This window comes from Centroberyx affinis, unplaced genomic scaffold (genome assembly GCF_046629955.1).
Source record: "Centroberyx affinis isolate AG114_WGS23_722 - 3 ecotype Tasmania unplaced genomic scaffold, CSIRO-AGI_Caff_v1 ptg001455l_1, whole genome shotgun sequence".
Lineage (NCBI taxonomy): Eukaryota > Metazoa > Chordata > Actinopteri > Beryciformes > Berycidae > Centroberyx > Centroberyx affinis.
In genome coordinates, this window is record NW_027279928.1 from 214909 (window position 1) to 238053 (window position 23145).

General features: G+C 41.5%; 1 protein-coding gene across 1 annotated transcript; it reads left to right on the forward strand.

The window, feature by feature from the left end:
* The first annotated feature begins 910 nt into the window (after positions 1 to 910).
* On the forward strand, positions 911 to 22808 carry sec24d (SEC24 homolog D, COPII coat complex component). Its single transcript, XM_071526762.1, has 23 exons — positions 911 to 960; positions 2140 to 2346; positions 3175 to 3277; positions 3814 to 3950; positions 4302 to 4595; positions 4769 to 4890; positions 5054 to 5165; positions 5637 to 5764; positions 8261 to 8399; positions 8584 to 8699; positions 9774 to 9898; positions 12024 to 12215; positions 13615 to 13708; positions 14891 to 15007; positions 15419 to 15589; positions 16237 to 16333; positions 16491 to 16636; positions 16858 to 16996; positions 17677 to 17795; positions 17995 to 18174; positions 18992 to 19183; positions 19506 to 19595; positions 20282 to 22808. Exons 2-23 carry the CDS (start codon positions 2196 to 2198, stop codon positions 20420 to 20422), a joined length of 3105 nt encoding a protein of 1034 aa, XP_071382863.1. The 5' UTR covers positions 911 to 960; positions 2140 to 2195; the 3' UTR covers positions 20423 to 22808.
* Positions 22809 to 23145: the final 337 nt, after the last annotated feature.

A 23145-nucleotide genomic window follows, 5' to 3' on the forward strand; every position in this document is an offset into this window, starting at 1 on the left:
AATATTAGTAGAAGAAAATATACACATATATTCCCTCCTTGTTGGCTTTTATTGGTTGGGATTTTGCATTTTGAACTAGACAGGCCAGTGTTAGTTCAGTTACACTAATGGATTCATATTTAATATCATATCATATCACATCACATCACATCACATTACATCACATCACATTTAAAGTGCTCCAATAACCTCAACCATTAATAATCAATATCTTGAGGTCTTCTGTTATCATCTTCATGTGTTATCCTCATCACACCATCTAACAACATCATATGTGTGACATTTTGAGCATGCTAAGAGATTATTATAATTCTTAGTATTCAACGTAGGCTAAATAAGTCATTTCAGGTGAAACATTGAACACATATGAATAAAGAGCCTTAGGGGCTAACATGACAGTATAACACTGAATACATTTACTAGAGACTCTAATGCTATGCCATGGACGCACGTTCCCTGTGCTGACGTGTAGGGGTTCCGACTGGTTCACGCATGCGTACGGCCCCCGACAAAGTACACAGCTACGTCAAGTTAGTCAAAAAAATAGACGAATTAAAACCGGAAGTTAAGCCGTTTAGTCTTCAAAATGAAAGTGTAAAATTGAAACATTTGACAACATATTTGGGTGTACAGAACAACAACCTCGTTTTGTTTTGCTGTGAAAAAGAAATTTTTGGAAACAAATGACTTTGACAGATGGCAAGGCTGCTTAGAAACGTTCTTCAGAATCACTTCGGTACTTTGTATCGTTCAAAAACGTTGCAAAACATGTTCGTCAGCAACGGTGTTATTTTGAAAATTAATACCGGAAATTGTATGTTTTGTTCTGTAGGGATTGACACTGGTGAATTACAGTGCGTAACGTAGAGACCGGTGCTGTGGTGGAGTTTGACGTGGCACTCTGCTTTCACTATCGGCAATACATTCAAGAGGACTCGGCTGATACTGCCCACAATTCAGGTAAATAAACCAATTCGGCAAGGAAAACTCAATAGCTAGCATGGAAAAATGTCTAATGGCTACCTCACTGAATCGCTTATTTGACGGTAGTTAGCTGTGAATGGAATATGCTGCTGCTGCAAGGGAAAACTTTGTAGCAATTTCCGTCTTCATAAGATGTTATGTATGTTTTTATAACGCCTAACAAACAAGACGCTGTGATATTGCACTCTTTCGATAAGATATAGCCAGACTAATGTGCTGCAATAAGAATAACACGTTTGTCCGTACGGCTGGGGAGCTATGACCCCAAGAAAGGCAGGGATGCTTAGATTTTTAGCCATCATAACGGTCTTCGACGTGGCAATTCTGGGCAGTGGTTGCACTGAGCAGTGAGTCATGACTATTTCTTTTGAGATCTTTTTTTGTCTTGATAAAATAGGCTATGTTGAATTTATTTATTATGTAGTAATAGTAGGCCTTCATATTTCGAAAAAGGAGATGTCAATACGCAGCGGTTACCTTTGTTGGCCCGGCTGTGCTGAAGTTCATCAACTCGCCCAAGAAGGTTTGACAGTTTGCAAAGGTCGATAGGCCCTTGAATGTATCCATAACTCGTTATTTACTCGGTTTCAGCTAACAGCAAAACTCATATAGCCTGTAAATCTGTAGGCCAAAAGATGCAGTTGCCTACAAGTTTTTTTTTTAAATGGCCTCAATTCCAGGCCTATGTGTTTATTTACATTGTCAGAAATAATGGCGTGGGTGCAAAGCGAATGAAATGGTATATCACTTAATTAGATGGCCAATGAATACACAGTGTGTATTACTGGTAGCAAATAGAAACACATACATGTAGAGTCACTTGAAGATAGTGTTATCACTGACAGGCCTGCCTTATCTCTCAATAAAGCAATGTCAAAGGTCCATGTTACACATGAGTGTTGGTGTTTTCTTGAGGTCAAATATCAGTTGTTGGTGGTGTGATCTTGTAAACATACCAGATTTGTGAAAGGAATAAATGTCAGCTGCTGAAAATTGTCCACTCTAGGCATTTTCCCCCTCACTACAGAGGATTCATCAGTAGGCTACCTTAAGAAAAATAACAATATTAATCTTTACTTCTTCTATTCTTGCCCTTTGTCAAAATGCAATAGAAACAGTAAAGTACCTTTACATTGCACCTTTTCAACTTCACAGGTTGTCAGAACTCATTCACCTTGGCATGAGAAGACTGTAAAAGCCATCCCAACAAAATGAGTCAACAGGGTTATGTTGCTGCACCGCCCTTCTCCCAGGCCCAGCCGGGGATGGGGGGCTACCAAGCTGGATTTGGATCTGGCCCCACACAGCCCCTCTATGGGCACTATGGGGGACCGCCACAGGCATTCTCTGCTCCACCGACAGGTAAGATACTTTCAGTCTTGTGTTTGGTTTTCTCCCCAATAACATGTACAGACATTTTTAGCTTTGCATTTGACAGGTCCGGTCTTGCCACCTGAAGGTGTACATTGCAACTCATTCATTCTTAAATGGTTGCGATTAGCTCTCTTTCTCCTCAGGTACAGTAGAACATACCGAATCTCAAGCTCTCACACATAGAGGTTGTTTGGGCTAGTGACATTTTGGGATGATTGAACTACATTGAAATACAGTGCCTTAACTGTTTTGGAGACTATGAAAATTTGCATGTAACATTTCTTAGTTTGCAGATGAAAGTTATTTGTGTATTTCAGCAAGGAACAATCACATACATTAATAAGATATATTTCTTTTAAGATATCTGTGTGTATTTTGTTCATTATGTTTTTATTTTTTAAGAGGCAATTTGGATTCCTGACCTTTAAATGAATAACGTTCTTACCAACTGGAATAGCAACACATTAGGTACCACCACCAGAGGTGATGGAGACCTACAATAAATTCAACAGGCTGATTCAATTGACTGTCTTTTATTCTGAACATAGTTGTCATGATTATTGGCATCCTTAGTTGTAAAGCTAATTAAAGTTCTACTATCATTGTTGTAAAATTCCACTTGGGCTTAATATACTGCTTCAATAGCTATATACTTAAGGTGTCACCCAATAATTCATCACATGGGCCTGTAAGATGCTCTGACAAGCTTCAATAGATCTGAATGGACTACAGGTGTGGATCCAGATTAGCTTTACCTCTGATACAGTGAGGACCACACAAATATACATCTATGTCTGACAATGTTACTTGTTGTAGGTATGATGAAATCACCAGTGTCGTCTGCCCCTGGTATGCCTCCACCACCAGTGTCCAGTCATTACAGTCCAAACGCCCAGCAGAATGGAGCTCATCCACAAAGGTAACAATCTCCACTCAAAAATGAGTGGAGACTTCAATTTTAAGTATTCTGCTCTCGTTGGACGATGCCTCACCAGTACTGGTGTGCGTTTTCACAGTGTTTTTTTAACAACTCCACAGAAACTGGTTAGCCTGACAGAACAGTTTTCTCTAAAATCAATCAACAAGCAAGGAGGTTATGAATGTGCAAGAAGTGTGGTTGAAATTACATTCCATAGTATTGTAAACAGAGTAAAAATGCATTTTATTATGTGGATAATGTTTCACTTTGTTAGGCTGCATAAAGAAAACTATAGCCTTCAAAGCTTCACAAACAACATACCATGGGAAACCACTGGAATTTGTGTCTCCTTACTGTTAAACTGAGTCATTGTCTTAATTACTGGCTGTGAATGAGCTAGCATTAGAGGCAACAGAGAAAAATTAAGGTCTAATCCAATGCTGCCTGGTAAAAGCAACTCTGAGTATTTTGCACTATGGCAGCATGAGACTACAGTACATAGTACCTGTGTTACTAGCTGTTGTTTCACCCCTCAGGTACCCAGCTCCCCCAGCTGCCTCTGCTGCCTATGGACAACCTCCACAGGCCCCATACCACACTATGGCCTCTCAGGCCCCGCCTCCAGCACAGCAGCTCACCAATCAGATGAGTGCTATGAACTTGGGCAACTATGGTAAGTTTGCTAATCACTGATTTATATGTGCAATCAGGCTTACAACAGGGTGTGGGATACATAACAGCAAACATAGTGCAGTCAAGTAGTCAGCCTTACTGATAATGTTTTCGTAGATGAGATGAGTTATAGTTTATGTGGATGCCTTTACTGTTTAATGAAGTACTGCTGGCAGTCTTTTCTACTTAATTAACAATCGTCTGTCAATGGATGCCATTGACTGGCTGTACAGCTGGTGTCTCAAGGACTAAAATGGTATCCTTTGCCCCTGGTGTCATTTGACAAAAAATGACAGTAAAAACTAAACAGAGCCATGATTAATATATTGCTTCCCCTTTCCGAAATGTGTAGCCCCAGGACCCATGCAGAGCCCTCCTCCCCCAACTAGTCCTGCAGCCCAGCAGCCTTTCCAGGTGCCGCCTCCCCCAGCCATGGGCCAGCCACAGATGCCTCCAGGCCCCCAGTCACCCCACATGCCCCCCCAGATGTCTCCACCACAGTCACCCCCAGGAAGCATGGCAATGGCAGGCCCCCCAATGGCAGGCATGGGCAGACCCTTCCCTGGGCCGCCTCCTCCAGGCGCTGGGGGTTTCCAGCAGCCTGGCCCTGGAGCTGCCGGTCCACCAGGTTACCCTCAGCCTCCAGGTAACGTGACCCTGTAACCCAAAAGAATTTGAACCCTCACCATGCAAACCCTAAACCCTCTGTACTGCTGGATAGGTTTTAGTCAACAAAACAGAGTTCTACACAAATATAGAACTTTAGACCATAGCTAATAATTAGCCAATAACTGCCAATACTTTCTGCTTTCTGTCCAGGTCAGTTTGGAGGCCAGATGGCTGGGCCCCAACCAGGCTTCCCCGGGGCCTTCCCTGGAGCAGCAGCCCAGATGGCTGGTCCACCTCAGAAGAAACTGGACCCTGACTCTATTCCCAGCATAGTGAGTAGACGACTAATCCTCCTGGGACAGCATACCTTCACATACCCACATACCAACATACTGCATATGTCATTCCACATTTTCTGCCCTGAAAAAGTAGCTTACTCAACAACTCTGAAGAAATCAGCTTGTAAGGCATAAATTTAACTCTCTTCTGTTTTAGACCCAGGTCATTGAGGATGACCAAGCAAAACGAGGAGGACAGCTCTACACCACAAACCTCAGAGGCCAGGTTCCACCTCTGGTCACCACCGACTTCACAGTACAGGACCAAGGTAACCTATGATAACATCACAACTTCCCTTCATGCACAAAATGTTTGTAGTAAATACTTTTCAGCAGCAGCTGCAGGTGAACCTCCATTCATTTCCCTTAAAACTGTATCTATATAAGTTTTCCTTGTAAAGAAGATTAAAACATTTGTCAAACAGCTTTAATTTCTACATACCTATACAGCCTTTGTTCTTGTTAAGCTGTGCGACATCAAGTTGAATCATTTCCATGTCGTTAACTCTGTAATTTATGGGCTTTCGCTCAAAGGGTAGACATTTCCTTAAGGATTAGTACTGTAGACTACTTCTAATAATCACATATTAATGAAAGAATTAATATTTAATGGTGATATTAACATTTACACAGGAACAAGTAGAGCTACAGTGCCCACTTATTTCTAAGAGAGCAATATTGGAAATGTTATCTATTACAACACTGAAGTCATCTACTCTTCCTTGTGCTTCTAATCCCAGGCAATGCCAGTCCCAGGTTCATGCGCTGCACCACCTACTCCTTACCCTGCACCGCTGATCTGGCCAAACAGTGCCAAGTGCCCCTGGCTACCATCATTAAACCCTTTGCCAGTTTGCCAAAGAACGAGGTAAGTCAGGGTTGTTACGTATAACATACAACTAATTTCCCCAACTAAACATTGGCAAGTCCAAAACATAGGAGGTTCCAATTAATTGCTCTGGAAAACTCCCAGAAAATAAATAGGCACCTGCTACATACATACAGGAAAAAAAAGAAAAAAGAAAAAGTAAAAGAAGGATATGGTGAATAGATTCCTGGAAGCTCAGCTGTGGTATCGAGTGCATTCTGACATGCTTTAAGTTAATTCAAACTCTTTCCAGGCAAGATAAATGCACAGTCACATTCTTCCCACACCAAAACATGTCTGTCCTGGGAGTGGTCACTACGTGTTTCTGACATTTTGTAAACCACATCCCTTTGCCATCTCAATTTTCACATCCTAACCTTATTTGAACACTTATGGGAGATTATGGGTTCATATGTTTTGTTTTGGTGTTTTTGTTTTGTTGTTTCCCTTTTTTTGGGTGGGCATGTCTTCCTGAAAATGTGTTTTGGTATATATATATTTTGCATATTTGTACATGGATGATTTTGAAGTTATAGGACCCCATGGGGTATTTATATACTATAGACTTGGGCTATGTCTTATATATATATATACCACTAACCAGAGGAAAAAAAATGTTTTGCTTGTTAGTAATATCAAAAGGATTTTGGATGTTTACGATTGTGGATGTTGAGGGAATCTTGAATGAGTGAGCTGTTGTATGGGATCATGGACACACCTCCAACACAGCTGTGGACTGTTATGCAATCATGGGCTGTATTTAAGCACTAATGTCACTTTATGATTGATATGTCTTGAGAAAGGTCCTTGTGACCGAAACGTCAACTCTTTTTAATAAATCAATGCAGAGGTGATAAGTGTGTGCGGGAATTGACTTTTTTTCTTTGGAATTGGATCTTCGGGGTATTTGGTTCCCTGCACCACAAAAAGAAACAAAGCAAGTGGTGTGCGTGTTGCCTTCAACTCATTTCATATACTGCTGGAACATAGAATAATTGCATTTCTTATGGAGGAATGGTATTCTATCCTTCCAGTATAGTTTCAGATATTTGTAAAATCTATATCAAGGTGCAGCTGCAGTTCTGGCAGTTGGTGAGTAGCCCAGTGCCGTATTAAGATGCTTATGATGATAATTCTTTTATTTTGGGCAGTTGCCTGTAGGATAGAGAGGGGGACATTTTACAGTTGCTTCTCTTATTTAAAAAAGAGCTAAGTGTTTAAATTGAAAGTTAAGCTGGGACACCATAGTATAGTAAGGGGCCTAAATGAAAGGCATGCTTGAGAGTAAAAAAGCATTAGTTCTCCTTGGATAGACATCTCTCCTTTACGTAACATCAATGCAAGTACTGTAAAAGTTTAATTGTCCTGCGGGTGACCTCCTTTTGGATCCTGTGTGGTCCAAGAATCTTGCCTTAGATATTCTCCCCCTCCACTCTCCTTGTCCCAGGCGCCAATAGGCCTTTTTAGGCAATGTTAGCTTTCTCTCCATCTCGCTTTGGGCTAATTAGCTAATGTCAGATCCACAGGGACTGTTGCAGATGAAAGGAGTTTATACAAAAAGACTCAAACTTAAGTGTATTGAATTCTCAGATTTGTTTTCATCCAGCACCTGCAACGTGGAGCGTTTTCCCACCAGTATGATACCATAATAGTAAAACCTCTTAGTCAATGCCAAAATGCTCTGCAAGAGAGCATGCTGTTGTGCTAGGATGTTATACGTGTTGTTTTATCATTTGACAGATTGGGTTCACTGCATTGGGTAAACGTTTTTTGGATATTGTAAACACTGAAGTCTCCCTTAGATGAACTGGTCTAATAATAAACCTGCTTGGCTGCCTTGTCTGCATGTGTTTTGTGGTAGATCAGTGCATTTGAATGGATAACAAACTAAGTAGAGAGAGTGCAAGTGTTTGTAATATTTTGTTTGCTTCATTTTGTTTGCTACATGTTCTGTGTCTTGTCTAGATAGCGTTAAGTCAGTCTCCAACATCTGTGGGTCTACATAATCACCACTTAGTGTGAAAAACTGTTCCATGCTACATTAAACAAAGGAGAAGCGTAGCATTTACAGTCCACCATGGATGAATGTTCTGTATATGAATGTGCAAAGCATATGGTTATCGTGTTATGGGATTATTATTGCTTAAGAGACAGCAGTGTTTATGTGGACATATGTGCTATTGTACCCGTTATGGATATGGATGAATGATGGACACATCATCATTGACGTAGGTACAAGTAAGCTATTGCATCGCTGAAAATATGGGAACTAAATTCAATCTTTGATTTACATGTTGTGTTAGGTGTGCTTTCCCTCTTCATGTCAACCCTGAGCTGTTGCAGTCTTTATCTTAGAGCTAAACAGTTAGAATAATCCATTGCCTTGTTAGAAACAGTTAGGTGAGATCTTTTCGAAATACAAGGGCCTGAATTGATATGGGAGTAGCTCTTGAGAACTTGACTCTAATGTTCTCTTTTGTGTTTACCCCTGCTCAGACTCCTCTGTATGTTGTGAACCACGGCGAGACGGGCCCCATCCGCTGCAATCGCTGCAAGGCCTACATGTGTCCCTACATGCAGTTCATTGACGGTGGTCGTCGCTACCAGTGTGGTTTCTGCAACTGCGTCAATGAAGGTACAGCAGTATGCAAGAGAAGCTGTCATGGCCTGAATATTTTAGCAGGCAGCAAAAAATGTGTCTCATCACTGAACTGAAGTGAACATGATCCCAAATACCACCAATGAACAACTGGCAATGAATGAATAAATGTGAACAGTTGTACTTCTATATTAAACTGTTTCTCTGTGTCTTACCCCAGTGCCAGTCTTCTATTTCCAACATCTTGACCACATGGGCCGGAGGGTGGACTTCTATGAGAGGCCTGAGCTGTCCCTGGGATCCTATGAGTTCTCAGCCACCATGGACTACTGCAAGGTATAAAACAACTACTACAGAACTGTTGTTGATTGCCAGTCAATACACATGATGCACAGTGGACTCAATTGATCAATGGAGACAAACAGTTTCCAAGCAGAATTTACACTTGGAGAATCTGGCACCAAGAGTGTCATGAAAGACTTTTGTCAGTTGAAATAGATAGTCCCCACCGGAGTCTGTCATGCCATGGACAAATATGGAGCAAGGATAAAAGTGATTAGCATCTACAGCATTGCATTAGTGATTGTCCTGAAGGGGCTCTCAGATCCCCTCACTTGGCAGCTATCGAGGTGAGGTGCTCACCTTTTGGCAGGCACCTTGCATTTTATTCAGCACCAGATGATTAGATTGCTGCTGAACGCAGGCCAGAAAGCGTTTAGCTCAGTTCTGTCGAAACCACCGAAAAGACAACGATGCCAATCTGTGTCCCCATGGAGGCTGTGGTTTTTGTTGGGGACAACACTGTAGGGTAAGAGAAAGCTGGCAAAGCAGTGACTCACTCCCTTGGCCTACTTGTGCTCTGTTTATTAATACTTGGAAACAGCCTCTGCAGGCCAGATATTAAACAAAAGCCTGCAAGGTGAGTCCCTTGTCATGGGCTGTAACCGTGGAAACATAACAATGTCTCATTGACTACCCCCCCGCACTGACTCCATCGCTATTGCCCTCCATTTCCTAGGAATGTATAGCCGTTACAAACGGTCTCCTCACAACTACACCAAATTATAAACAAGCTAAAATGGAAACACCGTATTTGAGAAGGAAGTGCAGAAACTGAAGGTAGGTTGGTTGACCCCAAGTTGGGGCCCTGTGTTGTTACGCTAAGATTTCAGAGATTAGGGGATAAAAGAGTTCAAAGAGGAAGAGAGAAATAATTATGTTGCTCACTCTTGACCAATGTATGCAGGATCAACTTTACTTTGTCAATTTACTCAGTTTTTATGTTTGTAATATTCTCATTTTATCTTGAAATGAGGTATTTTTATGCTGTAAGCCTACCAAGCCATCTCAACCTTGAAAGATATTAAAAACAGAGCACTGAATGCTTTCTACCTGCTGCCTTTCCCACAGAACAACAAGACTCCGAATCCTCCTGCCTACATCTTTATGATTGACGTGTCCTACTCCAACATCAAAAGTGGACTGGTCAAACTAATCTGTGACGAGCTGAAGACTCTGCTGGACAAGCTGCCCAGGTACACACACACACACACACAACCAGAAAAAACACACACATACAGTTAGGACTAAAAGATGCATAACTGGCACAAGCACACTCCATCTGCTAGGTGTTATGTATCCTCTATACCAACTTGCAGTGACTTAAAAGAAAATGACAAGAGCCTAGTGTCCACTAACAGAAACTCCCCTACAGCCTACATTAGATCTATGAAGATGGTTGTTGTCAGCACCCCGTCACTTGCAATGCTGGACACAGGTAAACCTGGGTGGTTTATCCAGGTTGCAGAGTGGCAGAATCTGCTTAAAATGTAACTGAATACTGTTAAAAAGCTGCCATATATGCCTTGCCAAATATGGAGTTCCCACATGTCTTAAGCTTAGAGGGGAAAAAACTTTAAGCCAAGTATTCAAGTATCTCATCGGTTGAAAATTCTTGCTCGAAGGTTTGCAGGGGGTGGGTATCGGGCAAGGAGGGTGCCAAGGCTGCCGAAAACGGAAAATATTATAGAGCAGACTCCCATCCCTGAAAGGCATCCAGAGCAAACAAAACAAAAAGCTCCGTGGTACAGATGGCCCTGGTTCCGTGGTAGCCAGTCCAGAAGTGAGTTTTTGATTTATCATGGAGGACTGGATAATATACTTCACCTGGACACTCCTGAAATACCTTGGAAACTTTCTTTTCTCCTCTCCGTGTCTTCAGCACCAGCAGCAATATGTCCATATTTGTCTGCAGCCATTACATCATTCCTCAAACACTTAGTTGTAGTGCACTCCAAATAAGCCCCCCCGCCCTCCCCCACTTGTGTTTTAAATCTGTCTTTTCCTCCTTGCTCTTTCTTTTTGGGGTACTAAATTGAAAACATGTTAGACACGCTCTACTTTAACATGGTTCAAGCAGTGCTGCAGTATTTGTCAATGTTGAACTCACTCAAGGAAAAGCAAGGGCTCAGAGAAAGTAAAAACAGATGTGGACTACTTCTCGCAGTGGCATTTTCTTTATCATCACAGCCATTTTTCAGCACTTCTGCCTGGTATGAGAATGAGCAATACAAACTCCTCCATTCCCCATCTGTTATTTGTAGCAGTACCTGTGAATAATATTCACAGAAGAGTCTTCCTTTGGGCTCACAGTTGACCAATGGCACATTTACTTCAAAGGCCATCTGATTTAAGCCACATTACATATTCCTTACTGCGTCTGTATGATTTAGGAAGAGAGACCTACAAACTCCAGTTAGCAGTGTCAGTAAGGAATGCTTTTAAATTATTGTCATGATGGCAAAGGGTTTTGATGTACGGTTTTCGTTCAACCGAGCTACCAGTTCCACAGGCCAATTTAGGGCGCTCTGGTAAATGTCAGGGTTGCTCACTTCCTTTCGTCTTTTTTTTTTTTTGGCCTTAATAGATCAAACTTCTGTCAACCATAAACACTGAGTGTGGGAGTGAGAGAAAAAGAAAGAGAAAAAAATCTAAAGATAGCAGTCATAATACTCAGCAGAAATGGGTATTATTGTTTGCTGCACCAACCAATATTTAGTTGGATCTCTTTAATCTCCAACAGTTACTTCCTTCCTCCTTTCTCTCATCCCCACTTCAGACACACACACACACACACACACACACACACTCTATAAACTATTCCATATTGGATGTTATTACACTCCTGGATGGATGTTTATGCTTGCCCGTTAGACATGGCGGGGTAATGGCCCTTTTAATTGGTGAAATAGTGCTTGGAAGTGATGCCCATCCCAAAGTTAAACCAGATTCCCCTCTTCTGTTTTCTTTTGCGCTAGAAAAGAGCCAGATTTAGTCTCTGAATGTTTCTAAACATCAGCTGCTATGCTTCAGTGATTTATAGAACGGGGAAGTTATCTTGGTAGTGCAAATATACAAAAGGTCCCGAACGCAGGCATGCAGTAGGGCCTCAGCTATGACTTCAGGGGTGCTGGACAGTGGAGTCTTGTAAACATGGCAGCTGGCACAAACAGAACTTTGACATCGCCGCCCGCGTGCCATAATATTTATCATCCTCTGTTGTAGAAAGCGCTGCATGCATGCAGCAGTGAAATCGCATTTAAACTGAATTGCCAGCTACATCATGGAACTTACAGATGCTTCTTCTCTACCGTTCCCCAGAGAGGAGGGTGCGGAGAGCTCAGCGGTAAAGGTCGGCTTTGTCACCTACAACAAGATCCTCCACTTCTACAATGTGAAGAGCGCCTTGGCCCAGCCCCAGATGATGGTGGTTTCAGACACGGCCGAGATGTTTGTCCCGCTACTCGATGGCTTCCTTGTCAACTACCAGGACTCAAGGGCCGTTATCTACAAGTAAGATCCAGTCGATCGTTGATTTGGGGAAGTATTGTTATTCTGAGATTCCCCGTTGTACAGTATGGGGAGAAGCAACCTGGCATGTTATCCCTCAAGCTCATCAAATTATCTGGGATCTCTGGGATCCAGCTATACAAAAATCAATTTATTGAATTTTGTCAGGCCAACAGAAATTGAATATCTGTTGGCTGGACACAGCTTAAATTGGCAGGCTACAGTACAATCCACATTGCTGCAGTTTAATATTAATCAAGTGCGTATTGACAGCTCTTTCTGACCTTTTGCCAAAGAAAAGGCTCTAAATCTTGTTTGCCTCAAACTGTCTCATTATTTTCCATCAAGCTAATAAATGTCAGGAATATTGTAAGAATGTTAAGGGGTGCTTCTGCGGAGATTTTTATGGAAAAAATGACCATTGATTTACACAAGCTTATCTATGTAGTTAGATAGTTGCAGATGGATCACGTCATTAGTTAATTCCAGCCTAGTTTAAGTTCTTTCAGTCCATGGCAGACTTCACATATTATTTGTTTCACATATTACATGTTCATTCTTTTTGGCATAATCCCTTATGATGATGTGGCACTCTGTCATCATCAGACAGGCTCTCCCATAGGCAGTTACATTGACACAGACACTATAAATAAATAGACTTAACTTAGAGAGAGCACACACTCTGGGGGGAATGAGTCTTATTGCGTCTGAACTTCCTCCCAGAGAGCTTTTCTGTCCTTCCTTTGGATGCTGGCTCTCAAAACTACACATTGGGTTTACTATTGAGGATTGGACACACAATTCTCCAAGGAGTTGTGTAAAAGTGTATTCCTCAGAGCCTGAGGAACCTGATGATAGCTTAGCTTGTCTGAAATCTCTCAGTATGCGCTGAATGTGCTGGATTTCAAAACACAGTTTGAAGATATAGCCTGTGGCTAGTTGCTGATTCTATCCTATTCTCATCATGCCACAGATTAATATAACATACTAGCCAATATTATGACATGCCATGATATACTACACTATGAGATACTGTGCTACAACGCTATATGTATGTATGTTATTCATCATGTCACAGTTTCTTCATCACTGAGACATACAATATGTGAACATGGATTTGAAATATATCAAATAATATCAATAAATGTACCATATTTCACCCTCTTCCATGGCCAAGCACTTGCTACAAAAATTCTGCACGAGAAAGACAAGAATACTGAAACAATAATGCACTCTTTGGGTTTTACCCGGATACATTTCAACCAAACATGGCCATGTGAAGGCATTCAACAAGGCAGTGAGGGAAATGGGACACATCCGTGGGGCATCAACACAGATACTGCCAGTCTGCTGGCCGTGTGACATGGTGACCCAGCCATAACCCTGTCCCTCTTCTCTCCAGCCTCCTGGACCAGATCCCTGACATGTTTGCAGACACCAACGAGAGTGAGACGGTCTTTGTTCCTGTCATCCAGGCCGGAGTGGAGGCTCTTAAGGTTAGCCAAGGGTGACATCTGTCAACATGGAATGGGAGATTAGCGGCCCACTGCAACCTGCTTGAGGCGGACGTGCTGCCACTGTAGCCCTGGATATAAACTAACATGTACATGTATGAATGAGTCACACAGGCAGAAAGGTCAAAGGTCATTAGCTGAACCCAACCTAAATTTTTGCTTCATATTTGACAAGCTGGAAGTAGAATTCTACAGAATCTGCAGACACTAACAAGTCTGTTTTAAGTCACATGACACGACTAGTCCCTGCACCATTTTTTTATTACTATACTAGTGGATTGAAATACCACATGCAACTGAGTGGCACAATCCACTTGAATTTTGGGAAGTGTTTACTATTTTTAAACTTTTATTTGATATAATTAATGCAATTTATCCATTTTATTGTTAAATAAAATAAGGCCGACAAAGATTTGAAGCAGTTTATTTGAAGCAGAGAAATCGTGCGCCAAACAAAGAGGATGTAGCACAGCCCAAACAAATAAAGGCATATTTAGCTGAAAGGCCAACTAATTTCTAAATCTAAAATCTAATCTAAAAAAAATTGTTCTCCATCCCACAGCACATAAAACAGAGTGCTTTCATGTGTCAACGGATTTGAGATATATTGCCTTTGCTAACTTTGGCATTGACTTGTTAAGTCATTCAACCTGTCAACTCAGTGACTCAGCAAGTTTCCTTTTTTTTCTCCTCCTCCTGATATGTTAGTGTTTACTTTGAAGTCTGACTGAAACTTTCCCAGTGATATGAGGTCAATGTTTTGGCGTGAAGCAAAGGAAAAATTCACACGCAGCTTGCAACTGGAAACAGTTTTGCAAAAATACACACAAGCTCACAGTCAATTACTTATTTATCTTCTTTATTTATTTGTTCATGTCTGTTCATGTTCAAATTTTTATTTATTGCTACATCTTTATCTTGTAAAGCACTTTGTAACATTGTTTTGATGAGTGCTAGGTTATTATTACTACATTACATTATTTGGATCATCTGCACAATTTGAATTTTGCTCTGACCTCATGAGTTCACTGTAAAGCTAGAAACAAAACAGAGGGAGTCACGTCAGGAAAGAACATGCTACACACCTTAGTGAGATTTTTGTGCATGCTATTGAGATTTTTTTTTTTAGATCTTTTTTCTCTCTCATCCTTCTCTCCGCTGCAGGCAGCAGAGTCTAGCGGAAAGCTCTTTATCTTCCACTCCTCCATCCCCACCGCTGAGGCTCCTGGGAAACTGAAGAACAGAGACGACAAAAAGCTGGTCAACACCGAGAAAGAGAAAGTGAGTGGCTTTTTGTGTCGAGCGAACTTATTCATCACATGCTGAACTGCAATTACAGACTGCAGCCAGTTGTAAAATGAGTGAAACCAGAGTGCAGGGTTGGGTTCAGTTCTCTTACAATCAATACAGGGATTGGATTTTATTTAACATTTTGAAAACTGCAAATCTTTCTCTGTAAAAATGTTTTCATGTCACATTGATACAGGCAATTATTGGATTGAATGCTCTGAACATTAGTTTTGAATTCATTAAATTGAAAGTGAAATATCTACAACTCTGCAGCGGAGAGTGTTTGTGTGAGACGACTGGAGTGTGTTGCAGGGTTCTATCTTGAAGCTTTGTTTGAAATTTGAGACAGTTATTGCAGGAGACTGCTGTCTTACCCAGCTGATTTGTCTGTGTTTTCCATAGACCCTGTTCCAGCCCCAGAAAGGTGTGTACGAGCAGCTGTCTAAGGAGTGTGTGGCCCAGGGCTGCTGTGTGGATCTCTTCCTCTTCCCCAGCCAGTACCTGGACATGGCCACCATGGCTGATGTGCCCTCGCACACTGGAGGCTCCGTCTACAAGTACAACAACTTCCAGGTATAACATTCAACAGAACACTGCAAGTAGACACGTGCAGTATATGGATATTGTGACAAGCTTCTCAACAAGTACAGCCGATCTATGTTTACAGCTCTTGATTGATGTCCTTACAATGAAAATTCATGATTGAAGAGACATAGACCGGGACATTTATGGGATAATACCAGCTAGTTCATAATGACGCTGGCACATTACTCACAGTCCAATATAGCACTGTCCCATAGGAATGGTGCAACAAGTCGTGGGAAAAAGCAGCAAACAGTACAAAACACCAGATGGTAAGGCAATACTGTACTGATACATCACGTATGGCCTAGGCCTGCAGTGAAATACTATGGGTAACAGTACACACACATGCATTTAGCACAAAACAGGAACTTCCATGAAGAGCTACAAGATTATATATCTCATTAAAATAATCACATAATGTAATTCATTGTAGTTTAAATATTCCATTTATTGTAATTTACTTTTGCCCAAACAGCCATTTGAGTGCATCATCTCTGCTGGTGTTAGATGAGATTACTTGTAAAAGGATAAAAGTGGGACCAAGTGTCTCTGGAGTGGAGCAGTGACAACACTGCCCCCTGGTGGTTAAATCATATATACATGTGTTAGTGACTCAATGTACTTGATGTGGTCAGGTGGAGACAGATGGGGAGCATTTCCTGAGAGACCTGAGGAAAGATGTGGAGAAGCCCATCGGTTTTGACGCCATCATGCGTGTTCGTACCAGCACAGGTACAGAATAGCACAGGAGATCGCATTTGGTGTGCTATTACCCAGGAATACAGTGTTCAATTTCCACATATCTCTCTGCAAATCACGTGATTCTCTCAAAGCATACACTGATAATAAGTCATGTGGAAGTCACATTACTGTGTGTGTCCTCTCTCAGGCTTCAGAGCCACAGACTTCTTCGGAGCCATTCATATGAACAACACCACAGATGTAGAGATGGCGGCCATGGATTGTGACAAGGCTGTGACCGTGGAGTTCAAGCATGACGACACGCTCAGTGAGGAGGCTGGAGCGCTCATACAGGTGCCAACCCCTGACACACACACACACACACCATAGTTATTTGAAAAGCTGTGGTTACTGTGGGTGGTATTTTGGGGTATTACTCCTTTATTCTGTGCTGCCTTTTAAAAATGTGCCTTATTTGACCGAAAAATGAAGATAAATCAGCTGGGTATTCCTAGCTGATAGCAGTTAAATCCCCAGAGTCTTACAATGACTTATCTTTGCACTCCATTTCCCAGTGTGCCTTGCTGTACACCTCCATCAGCGGGCAGCGACGTCTGCGCATCCACAACCTCAGTCTGAACTGCAGCTCCCAGTTGTCGGAGCTCTACAAGAGCTGTGAGACCGACTCACTCATCAACTTCTTTGCCAAATCAGGTGACTGTCATTTCACACTCGACTGCATTGAAACACATTGAAACAGTCTATTCCACACTTATGGATTTATATTTTTTAGAAGATTAACAAATTGCATGCAATTTAGACTGAAACCATGAAAACATGAAATTGTAGAATGGTTCTGAACTTTTGTTTCACTAATCCCAAATATGGAGAAAAAAAACCTTTCTCCCATGATGATTAAACAGGCCATTATTTCAAGAGGCAGTCATCCTGTACAGTCAGCACTCTTTATACGGGGGTGTAATATATTGCAGACGTACCTGGCTGATGTACTGCGGCATCAATTTGACCTTTGCTGAATTTACCCCATGCATCACCTGATAATCTAGTCATGCTCAGTTAAATGTACTCATCGGCTTATGAGTAAAAGAAGAATGACTCATGGAAATAAGGACCACATGTCTCCCATAAAGTACAGATGACATTGAGCCTCTTTCTGTAATTACTGACCTTCAGTTGCCTTCCCCTCACTCTTCTCTTTCATCGGTCCCGCTACTCTCCAGCTCCCTCATGCTCTCTTTGTGCCCCAGACTCACTTTCTCATCTTCCACCCTCTCTGTTTTATTCCCCTCCTTATCCATATCTCTCAATTAGGGCCCTCCATTTCTCTCCTCCCTCTCCTCTCCTTTAATTAACCTTTTCTCATGCCCACTCAGCTTACCGTGCCATGTTGAACCAGCCTCTGAAGAATGTGAGGGAGATCCTGGTCAACCAGACCGCCCATATGCTGGCCTGCTACAGGAAGAACTGTGCCAGCCCCTCTGCTGCCAGCCAGGTCAGTGCAGGACCGGTCCTGGACTGGGCAACATGGAAGCTTTTTTTGTGATTTTAGGCTTCACTATGAGATACAATTATGTATATACTCCATGGTGTGCATAGTATGTGGGACACAATAAATGAGGGATTATGGGTTGGAGTGTTTGTGTAGGTGAAGATTCAATAATACATCCATTCTATGTTCTTACATCTTGTAGCTGATCCTGCCTGATGCCATGAAGGTGTTCCCAGTCTACATGAACAGCCTGATGAAATCTGCTCCCTTGGTGAGCAGCACAGAGCTCTCCACAGACGACCGGGCCCACCATAGGCTGTCCGTCATGGCCATGGGGGTGGAGGACACCCAGCTGCTGCTCTACCCACGCCTCATCCCACTGGTGAGGCACTACTTTCACACATATAGAGGGGAATGTGTGTGTACTTACCTTGTGTGTGTAATTAAAGAAAAAATCCACCCTAAAACTTGGTAACACCTTTTAAAAAAACAGACATTGGTGACGCATCTTGCATTCCTGGGTATGTTTTTCTTATTCCCATAGAAAACTGGCCAAACTTAGATGACCTGATATCACGGCCAGATATTTCCAGCACAGCTACAATGAAGTTTGATTGAACAATTTTTAGTATCATTTTAATTTTAATCTAAAACTTTCAATGTTCAAAGTCAGGTTTTGGTGTCAGTCCCTCAGAATCAAAGAACAAAGGATTCTTTCTAGACTCACTATTTTGTACCGACATTCAACAACCATACAGGGAGAAATACATAATAGAAGAAGCAGAGATGGAGAATTTCTCCACTGACAGTAGCCTCAATAGACCATAATTCACTGCAGCCACAAGACGTGTGTTTTGAGTAAGGGGTACGGCCACAATCATAGACAGGCCCCAGTGTTCACAAACTAATGGGCTAGCTGGCTTTATTTATATGCCCAAGTTCATGCCCCTTCTCTGGGGGTTGTTGAAAGGCATTCTGGGAAAGTGGGTACACCAAAAAAGTAAATTAAAACACAAAATAACCCCCGGAACACATAAAACATCACAAATTGATGATATCTTACAGTATAAGAGAATCAGAGGGTGGATTTTTGCTTTAATGACACCAAGTTGAAATGCTTTGTGAACTCTCCCACCTCAGGCATTTTTTAGAATTCTCTTAAATCCATACTCATTCCATTTCCAAAATCTTTCTTCCAGCACAACTTGGACGTTAGCAGTGAGGCGCTGCCCGCTCCGGTGCGCTGCTCGGAGGAGCGGCTGACAGACGCTGGCATGTTCCTGCTGGAGAACGGCCACTCCATGTTCTTGTGGCTGGGCCAAGCGAGCCCACCAGAACTCATCCAGAGCATCTTTAACCTGCCTTCCCTCGCCCACCTGCAAGGACACATGGTCAGACTTTATCAGCACTTTTGACCTAGAGCGTTTAGGTTTCTCATTTTCATGCCAAGGGATGAAACGGTAACAATTTGTATAGATATTAACAGGTATGGAACTGCAAGTCCAGTGTTGTGAAATAAATCCCTTAACTACCACCATAACATAATTTATTCTCTTGGAATAGCGCGACTTCTGACAACACCACAGTTGTAGGATTCACAGCTTCACCTGATTAGATATGAATATATGATTACTGCTCATGTGATGAACCTGTATCAGTGGATTGTATTTGATAAACCCAAATCTTACAACGTTGTGATTGTGTTTTTTCCAGTGTGCTCTACCAGAGCTGGATAACGCCCAATCAAAGAAGATCCGTTCCATCATCGATGTCCTGCTTGAAAAGAGGCCCAACTCCATGAAGGTAAGAGATCTAGATCCAGGTGCTGTAACACACTCCCAAAACCCCATACCATACACCAGAAGCTTGGCATTTTCACTGTAGTAATATATCATGTGAGCAGCTGCTACAGGGTAATTACTTAAAACACAAAGAAAATCTGAATCATTTTACACTAGAGGAAACGCTTGGAATTTTTTGTAGTAACTGCAAGGGGGAACAAACTGAAGCGAACTGCCAAGCAGCTTTTCCTGATCTCTGCCTCCACCTAGTGGAGCTAGTAAATAAATACATTGCCCCACAACCAAACCTAACACACACAACCTCGCTTAATCTTTTGATTGCCATGTTGCCATATAAACCAGCTGATGAAAATACATGCCCAAGAGTACTATTAATTTCACATTTGAATGGATGAGTAGATAAATGCTTTTAGCTTATCACAGTTTGTAAAGGTATAGAGCATAATTTCTTGAAGACTAATGGTATGATCTTTATTGAACTCTTTGAAATTGGTTGACTACATATATTTGAAATTTGAATCATCATTAGTCACAACAATGTTTCGGTGCATTGTTTTGGAATACAAAGTCAAGGTGTGTGCGGGACACAATCGGTAAACATTACTTCCCTATTAACTGCATTGGGATTGGGAGCAGGGTTTGATGTTATACCTTGCTTTATATCTTTTTTTTCCTGCCCCCTCTCAGCTCCAAATCGTGAGGCAGAAGGACAAGCCTGAGATGCTGTTCCGTCAGTTCCTGGTGGAGGATAAGGGTCTCTACGGTGGTGCTTCCTACATGGACTTCCTCTGCTACGTCCACCGGGAGATCAGGCAGCTCCTTACTTAACCCCCCCACCTCCCATCCCCAACCCCTGTTCTCAGTGTCCCCTTCCTGAGACACGGGGCATCCAGTGGACCACGCACACGTCTCACAGGGTCGGTCTCAACAGGCTCCCATTGATTCTACAGCGTTTGACTGCATATAGGACAAGGAAGGCCCAAAGAAAGAAACTCCTTTCACGTGTTTTTACGAAGGTAGAAGAGGGAACAAGGAACCAGGGAGAGCCTTTTGAGATGCAACCTCGAGAGTCCAAAGCTGCCTTTCCAACATGCCTTTGCCACCCCTTATTACACGTAGTTATATGGGACTCTGGTGTGATCTTCAAATAACCCCTTGCACGCTTGAGGAACCTCCAAGTAGAATTTAATGGACAATGTGCATAAAGTATTTTAGTCTTGCTGCAACACACCCAGCGTTTCTTGTTCAGACTTGCTGTGTATCGGACTGTGGAGTCGGCCAGTAGAATGACATCCATCCACGAGGCTCAAATACCTTTAAGCACACGGCCCATTGGTATAAGCAATACAACATAACTCCACTGTGCATTCTATTGAGTGAAGCATTTCTCCCATGTCACCTTGTAGATTTGCAGGGATTGGACATGACAAAGAGGTTAAAAAAAAAACAAGGGGTTATTTGTGGGCCATGTTGTACTTTTATGCTTTTAAACTCGATGAAGCTTGCTAGCCTCCGTTGAACATGACTTTCTCCCAAGAAACTAGATATATCAGAAGTCTCAGTAACTCTCTTGCTCAAAGAAAATGATACTATATTTAGAAGATTTCACTATCCTTGGGTTTGTACATATTATCATACCACCACCAAGTCTTTGGTTCATTTAGTGGAACATTTTCTATTTAAATTCACATTTAACAGTGTCTTCTTGGACACCCAAATATTGTAATAAAAATAAATTGTGAGGTGAATTTTCATTCTTAAGAATAGCGCGTCTCAGCACCAGATAATTGTTTATCTAGTAGAAACAAAGGCTAGAATAAAAGCCTCTGGTTACCAGGACTGAAAATTGGTGCTAGGGTTTAAAATGTATGGCTTATTACATTTAAGAATGATCCAATGTATTCAGTTTACACAGGCACCAAAAAAACCCCAAACATTTTTGACTGTATGTGGCAGAGATTTGACATCCACAGTGTGCAGTGACACAGAAAAACCTTTGTTTTGGTGTCTGAACATAAAATGAATAACAGAACTGTGTCACTTTACTTTGACCAGATCACAAGGTCTGACTCATGCCTGTCCGGATGAAGAACATTGCCAAAAGTAAAACATTTCTTTCTCTACAACAGTCAGGATTGGTCCTACACAGGATTAGGGGACATTTAGCATATTTAAATGTTAAAAGAGAGAGAGTATGGAGGATGAATGGTCTGCCAATGATGCTAAGAGGGTCCAGATTTGCCAAAAGGGGAAATTCTGAAAGGGTGGTAAATCAGGGACAGATGGAAGGCCTTTCCCTGGACTAGGGTCACTTTTACAAAAAAATTATCAGACAGCAAGAGATAATCAGCAAGAGATGTTTGTGGTCTGACAGTGACCTTGTTGGAAAGGTGATTAGTTTTGAGAAATACCATCCAAACATCCCTGACCTGCCACCTTACCAGAGGTTTGTCTTTAATAAAATGAGCTTACAGGTGAGCGGAAGACAAAGTCCAAGTCAGCCATATTTTTTATGAATGAGGTGCCAGCTGACATTCAGTGCAATTGAAAGTCATTTCATTGCGAAATGATCAGATATGATTAGAAGATCAGATTTTGTCAGCTGGCCTTTAGTATAAAAGGAAGCCAAATTAATGTTCAGCAGCCCAAATTCAGAAACAGCTTGTTGACTAAAATGGGAAATGACTATAATCTGCAAAAATATTTATCTGTAATGAGATTAAACATTCCAATCATAGGTTGAAGTACAGTTATAGCATCATACTGTATGCCTTGCTTTTGTTTTTTTCTTTTTTATAGAGGTTCTTGCTCATGTAATTCATGTATTTGATAAAAATTGTATGATGTTCTACATGTGTGGCCTACAAAAAAATGAGTGTTTGTACATGAAATGGGCAACTTTTGTGTTTGCAAAATATTACCATCTGCCTTAAGTTGATATAGTAGTTGTTAGACGTATTTGTCCTAGAGCTGTATGACCCAGATTTCAATCTATTTGGTTTGTATGCAAACTTATCTCAGGTAATTTGAGTACCTTACAATTTTCGGTGCCGAGTCGGCAGCAGCGATTTAAGTGTAACTGGAAAGACTTCCGTGGAAAGACTTACTCAAGTCTATGGCTGTGTTTTGAATGGACTAGTGGAAATCCATGGGCTTGGTGTGCCATGTACATTTTAATCCAAACCCAATACAAACCTTTGAATTAAATTCTTAACTGTAACCTTTGTTACTCCTTGATTGTTTTGTTTTTTTCCTGGACACTCAACATTACCACGACACCTACAGTGCTTATACAAGTGCAGGAAATTCCCCTCCCAGAAAGCCCATATTATTTGAAGTGTAATTTCAATGTGTGGTGTGCAGTATACAGGTTCAAAATGAGTTGGAATATTTCAATCTTTTAAGGTTATTGCATTGTTATCTGTTAAATTATATATGGAAAATTGAATTTCTTGGCATGTCTAAACACCTTGGATATCAAACAATTCAACACAGACACGTAACATTCTGACCTGTTTATTGTTGCTCTCTTATAAAATGCACTCAACCTA